The sequence below is a fragment of the Mandrillus leucophaeus genome, unplaced genomic scaffold (assembly GCF_000951045.1).
Source record: "Mandrillus leucophaeus isolate KB7577 unplaced genomic scaffold, Mleu.le_1.0 Scaffold7, whole genome shotgun sequence".
NCBI classification, from domain to species: domain Eukaryota; kingdom Metazoa; phylum Chordata; class Mammalia; order Primates; family Cercopithecidae; genus Mandrillus; species Mandrillus leucophaeus.
In genome coordinates this window covers 6,749,706-6,756,092 of record NW_012107585.1, presented here as the reverse complement: position 1 = coordinate 6,756,092, position 6,387 = coordinate 6,749,706, and the positions used below count along the sequence as shown (strand labels likewise).

At 50.1% G+C, this 6,387-nt stretch overlaps 1 protein-coding gene across 5 annotated transcripts in view; it reads left to right on the top strand.

The window, feature by feature from the left end:
- The window catches only part of CAMKK2 (calcium/calmodulin-dependent protein kinase kinase 2, beta), an 81,396-nt gene that overhangs the window by 52,047 nt on the left and 22,962 nt on the right, over positions 1–6,387 (top strand). For all 5 annotated transcript variants that reach the window (XM_011964441.1, XM_011964439.1, XM_011964440.1 and 2 more), the window contains exons 6-7: positions 1,534–1,667; positions 5,103–5,139. In XM_011964441.1, coding sequence (XP_011819831.1) covers positions 1,534–1,667; positions 5,103–5,139 — 171 coding nt within the window. The remainder of the gene's footprint in view (positions 1–1,533; positions 1,668–5,102; positions 5,140–6,387) is intronic.

Genomic DNA, 6,387 nt, shown 5'->3' with positions numbered 1-6,387 from the left:
AATCTCGGCTCACTGCAACCTCCGCCTCCTGGGTTCAAGTGGTTCTCCTGCCTCAGCCTCCCAAGTAGCTGGGACTACAGGCGGGCACCACCACGCCTGGATAATTTTTGTATTTTTAGTAGAGACGGAGTTTCACCATGTTGGCCAGGATGGTCTCGATCTCCTGACCTCATGATCCGCCCGCCTCGGCCTCCCAGAGTGCTGGGATTCCAGGCCTGAGCCACTGCACCCAGCCTGGGGTCTCTTTTATAACAGCACTAATCTCATTCATGAGAGCTCTACCCTCGTGACCTACTCTCCTCCCCAGAGGTCCCGTCTCCTAATACCATCACACTGGGGATTAGGTTTTGACATATGAATTTTGGAGGAGCACAAACATCCTGACCATAGCACCTCCCTTTCCCCAGCAGGCAGTGGAACGCTGTCCTGATGGTCCGCTCCTCTGTGGACACACACCCACCACTTCCCCCTCTTTCCAGCTGTATGGCGAGTGTCTCCCATCTCCCCACGCCCTCCCTTTTCCTTTGAACTCAGCTTTCCTCCTTTCACATCCTCCCTCTGACACCTGTACTTTTGCCTTTCCTTTTCCAAGGCCGATCACATCCCTGTTCTATTCTGTTAGTCACACTTAGAGCCTTACGTACATGGGATGTGTGCCATCGTGAGGGTTTTCACTGTGGGCCTGTACATCCTTGTGACTGCCTATTATTTACTGCAGGATCAAGCACTGGCCTGAGTGCCTCTCCCTTCTGTATAGCCTTTTGTTTTTCTCTCCTGATGCTTGCTTCTTTTCTTCTCCCTGGCTTCATTTTACGTCTGTGCTATTTCAGTTTTTTTTTTTTTTGTTAGATAGGGTCTCAGTCTGTCACCCAAGCTGAGTGCAGTGGCATGATCACAGCTCACTATAGGCTTGACCTTCCTGGGCTCAGGTGATCCTCCCACCCCAGCCTCTTGAGTAGCTGCGACCACAGGCACGTGCCACTATACCTGGCCAATTTTTTGTGATTTTTGTAGAGTTGGGGTTTCTCCTTGTTGCCCAGGCTGGTCTTGAACTCCTGGGCTCAAGCCATCCCCCCACCTCAGCCTTCCAAAGTGCTGGGATTTCAGGCGTGAGCCACAGCGCCCAGCCGGCCATCTGTGCTATGAGTTAAGGAGTAAGAGTTAATGTTTATGTCCATTTTGTGGACTATAAAAACTGAGCCCAGAGAGGGGAAGTGATTGATGCACCCTGGGTGTTGAGATTGCTGAGCTAGACTGCAGTTGCCTCAGCACTCCTGCCTTTCACTGTGGACTGGGGCACGGAATGGGGATGTGACAGGAAGGAGGGAATTCACAGGACGGCCGAGGGCTCTGCCCTCACTCACTTCCAGCGGCAGAGGAGACAAAGGAGGAGAAGGCTAGTTAAAGCCCCTGGTGGCAGCAGCCCCTCCAGCCCTGCGGAGACCCTCCCCCTTTTGGCATCCCACCTGCAGCTGCCCTCTGCGGAGGAAAGTCTCTTTGCCCTGACCCTGGGTCTGCTTTTGTTTCCTTCAGGCCGCCCCCCACCCCGAGGCACCCGGCCAGCTCCTGGAGGCTGCATCCAGCCCAGGGGCCCCATTGAGCAGGTGTACCAGGAAATCGCCATCCTCAAGAAGCTGGACCACCCCAATGTGGTGAAGCTGGTGGAGGTAAGGGTGGAGGCGCCGAGGAGGGCGGGAGGCCCTGGCTTTGTAATACCCAGACACCCCGCTGCTGGTTTCCAGGGAGAGCCAAGTCACACCAGACCGCTCACTGCAGGCCTGAGTTGTATTTACTGCTCCCTAAGACGATTTATTACTCACATTAACTATTTTTTCCCTTCTGTCTTTTGCCTGCTTTGTTTTTGTGTCAGATATTTATTGCTCTCATTTTACGGACAAAGGAATTGAGGCTCAGAGGGATCCCTTCACCCATTTCTGTCTCTTTGAAGCTGGTTCTCGTTCTACTTACACATATGGGTAGTTGTAGCGCAAAAGCAGCCACACACATGATGGAAACACATGGCATGACTGTGTTCCAGTAAAACTTTATTTACAAAAACAAGTCCAGGCGCAGTGGCTCATGCTTGTAATCACAGCACTCTGGGAGGCCAAGGTGGGCAGATCACTTGAGATCAGGAGTTTGAGACCAGCCTGGCCAATATGGTGAAACCCCATCTCTGCTAAAAATACAAAACAAACAAACAAACAAACAAACCAGGCAGAGGGCTGAATTCAGCCCACATGCCGTAGTTTGCCAGTCCCTGCTCTAGATCAGCAGTTCTCATACTTTTTGGTCTCAGCAATTAAAAATACAAAAAAATTAGCTGGGTGTGGTGGCGGATGCCTGTAATCCCAGCCATTTTGGGAGGCTGAGGCAGGAGAATTGCTTGAACCTGGGAGGCAGAGGTTGCAGCGAGCTGAGATCGTGCCACTGCACCCCAGCCTGGATGACAAGAGTGAAACTCTGTCTCAAAAATAAAACAATTTTTTTGAAGACTCAAAAGTATATGAGTTATATTTAGTAATATCTACCACATTATAATTTAAAACTGAGAAAATTTAAACTATTAATTATTTAAAAACAACAGGCTGGGCACGATGGCTCATGCCTATAATTCCAGCACTTTGGGAGGCTGAGGTGGGAGGATCGCCTGAGGCCAGCAGTTTGAGACCAGCCTGAGCAACATGGCGAAACCTCATCTCTACAAAAAGTTAAAAAAATTAGCCGGGTATGGTGGTGTACGCCTTTGGTCCCAGCTATTCTGAAGGCCGAGGTGAGAGAATCACCAGCCCAGGAGTTCGAGGCTGCAGTGAGCCATGATTGCGCCACTGCACTCCAGCCTGGGAGACAGAGTGAGACCCTGTTTCTAAAAAAGAAAAGAAACAAAAAGAGAACAATACGCTTATTATGTGTTAACAGGAGTAATACATTTTTTTTTGAGATGGAGCCTCGCTCTGTTGCCTAGGCTGGAATGCAGTGGCACAATCTCATCTCACTGCAACCTCTGCCTCCTGGGTTCAAGCGATTCTCCTGTGTCAGCCTCCCAAGTAGCTGGGACTGCAGGTGCGTGCCACCACGCCTGGCTAATTTTTTTTGTATTTTTAGTAGAGATGGGGTTTCACCATGTTAGCCAGGATGCTCTCTTTCTCTAGAACTCATGATCCGCCTGCCTCGGCCTCCCAAAGTGCTGGGATTATAGGCATGAGCCACCACACCTGGCCAAGTAAAACATTTTTATGAAAAATAAAAAGTAGAAGAGTGGCTTCATTTTTCATTTTTGCCTTTTTTTGGGTTACTGTTTGGCTTGATAGGAGACATTTGGATTCTCATATCTGCTTTTGCTTTCAATGTGTTGTGACATCACATATCATCAGGTTTCTGGAAAACCCTGTAGACTAGTGGAGAATGAGAGTCAAAAAGGCAAATATTGTCTTCGTTTTAAGGTGAAAATAGTGAACCTTGTAAACTCCCTGAAAGCATCTTGGGGATCTGCAGAAGTCTCCAGATCATGTTTGGAGCACCTCTGGTCTAGATGACAGGATTTGTCACTGTGCTGGATGTTCAGAGTGCCATGGGAGTACAGGGCGGAGCAGCCAGCTCACTGGGAGAAGCTGGGACAGGCCTCTTAGAGGAAGTGATGTTTGAGATGGCCGTGGTGGTTCCCTGGATGAGAAGTCACGGAAAGGCATTGCAGGGCAGAGAGCTGCATGTGGAAAGGGCTGGAAGCCTCCGTTTGGGGCAGCACACAGTGCCTTCAGGAGATGTGAGGGCTAGCTACCACCTTGCCTGGGACTCATCGGGTGCAGAACTCTAGGTGGACAAGGTCCTGGGTGTGCCTTCCCCACAGGGCATGGCTCAGGGCTTCAGCCTGCGTGCCCAGGCTCTGCTGAGGGTGCCTCCGTTTCCTGGGACCTGTTGTGTTATTGATCTTGGGTGGCTGGAGAAAGCGGATGTGATGGGGGAAGAATCAGGGGGACTAATCTAGCCAGGGAAGCTGCATTTGTTTCTTCCCAAAGGAGAGAGATGGCAGTTGCAGGCCATCACCACCAGTCACACCGAGTGTCACAATCTCGACTCACTGGTGCTGGAGTTGGCCGTTTTCGAGGAAGCCCAAGGGCATTTGGTTAGCGAAGGGCCCTGGTCCTGGCAGGGTGTCTTTTCTCTCCGCTGCCCTATGGCATTTGGCCTTTTCACCCAACAAGACTCTGCCAGCCCATCTGTTGGTTCATTCATCAGATGTTCCCTGGGCACCTTCTGTATGCTGTGCCCCGTACAGGACGCCACTGAGGAAACCAAGGTGAATGTAGCCTGCTGCCTGTCTTTTGGAGAGAGAGAAAGTGCTATGGCTGTTCTGAGCAGGGAGACATCATTTCCTGTGGGGGTAGGGGCAATGGGGAGGCTTCATGGAGTCACTTGAGCCCAGTTAGGATTTGAATTTTCAACCTGAACACTGCTGTCTCCTAGGAGATGGGTTGGATTCCTGGTTTTTTTTTGTTTTTCTTTTGAGACAGAGTCTTGCTCTGTTGCCCAGGCTGGAGTGTAATGGCGCAATCTCGGCTCACTGCAACCTCCACCTCCCGGGTTCAAGCGATTCTCCTGCCTCAGCCTCCTGAGTAGCTGGATTACAGGCATGCGCCACCACGCCCAGCTAATTTTGTATTTTTAGTAGAGATGAGGTTTCTCCATGTTGGTCAGGCTGGTATCGAACTCCTGACCTCAGGTGATCCGCCCACCTCGGCCTTCCAAAGTGCTGGGATTTCAGGCGTGAGTCACCACGCCCGGCCAGAGACGGGCTGGACTCTTACTCAAGCATGAGATATTACTGGTGGGGTATTTTGGCCCCTCCCTTTTGCAACCTCCTTTCTGAGTGTTCATATCCTTGAGGATCAGACAGAGGCATTTATTTTCCGAATAGCCATTAGGATCTTACACTCTGGGGGTTTTCCCTATGCCCTCCATCTTAACTGGGAAACACACTGCCAGGTGCAGCCCTCCTGTTGGCAGACGCAGCCACACGGATGCTCCTCCTCCCTGCTCATATCTGTTCTCTCTTTTTCTCCCCCGCTGTCGGTCTCCTGCCTGTTCCATGTGTCTGTGCCAAGGTCCTGGATGACCCCAACGAGGACCATCTGTACATGGGTAAGGAAGCCCTTTTCTTGTGCCACTCTCACTCAGGCACCACACCTGCCAATGCCCAGGGGTCCTCTCGAGGCAGCCTGTGCCCTGGCACCTTCCACCAAAGACAGCTTTCGCTTTCCTGGTCCAGCTGGCCCCACCGGAGGCCATACCCCTGGTTGGGATCAGGAAGTGGAAGGGAGTTCTTGCTGGAACTTTATCTGTATCTCCTATTCATTCATTTGCATGTATTTATTTTTTTGAGTCAGGGTATCATTCTGTTGCCCAGGCTTACAGTTCAGTGGTGTGATCACAGCTCACTGCAGCCTTGATCTCCCAGGCTCAAGCGATCCTCCCACCTCAGCCTCCTGAGCAGCTGGATTACAGGCATGAGCCACCATACCCAGCTAATTTTTAAAATTTTTGTAGAGACAAAGTCTCACTATGTTGTCCAGCCTGGCCTCAAACGCCTGGGCTCAAGAGATCCTCCTGCATTGGCCTCCCAAAGCATGTATGTATTGACCACCTCCTATATGGTGGGCACTGTTCTAGGTGGTACATAGAAAAAAGGTAGAAAAACAATTCTAGATTTAATTTAACATTGTATAGGAAAAACTGTCACCAGCACCCCAAACTCATGATTTCATGGATATTATCATCTAGGACAAGGCTAAAAAATTAAAAACTGAGTCAATTTAAAGAAAAACATTAAATAAATAATTTATGTGGCATATAGGTATGGCCAGATTATAAACATAGTAGGCAAATAAATGAAGTTTGGGGAGATACAACAGAAATCACAATATGTCAAAAGTCATTTTGGCCCAGAATGGCATTCTTAGCATAATTCTCTCACTTGGGACCCCAGATCCAGGTCAGAATGGCTTTGAGCTGTTTCTGAGGCGTGCCTTTGTTCATTCAACAAATGTTACAGTTTGTCATACCCTGCTCTAGGTTCATCAGGGACAACATTCAAAACCCACTGTCCTTGGGGAGCGCACCTGAGTGTGATGCATGGGTTTCCAAAGTGACAACACCGTAAACGAGGGGCCTCGAGTTTTGGGTTGGGGGATGGAGAAATACAGTGGCTTCCCAAGGAATGTCTCACCAAGGTGACATTTGGGCAGAACAGTAGGGACCAGGTGGCAGAAGGTATTTTACAACATTGTAAAGAACTTGGATCGGGCGCAGTAGTTCACCCCTGTAATCCCAGCACTTTGGGAGTCCGAGGCGGGTGGATTACCTGAGCTCAGGAGTTTGAGACCAGCCTGG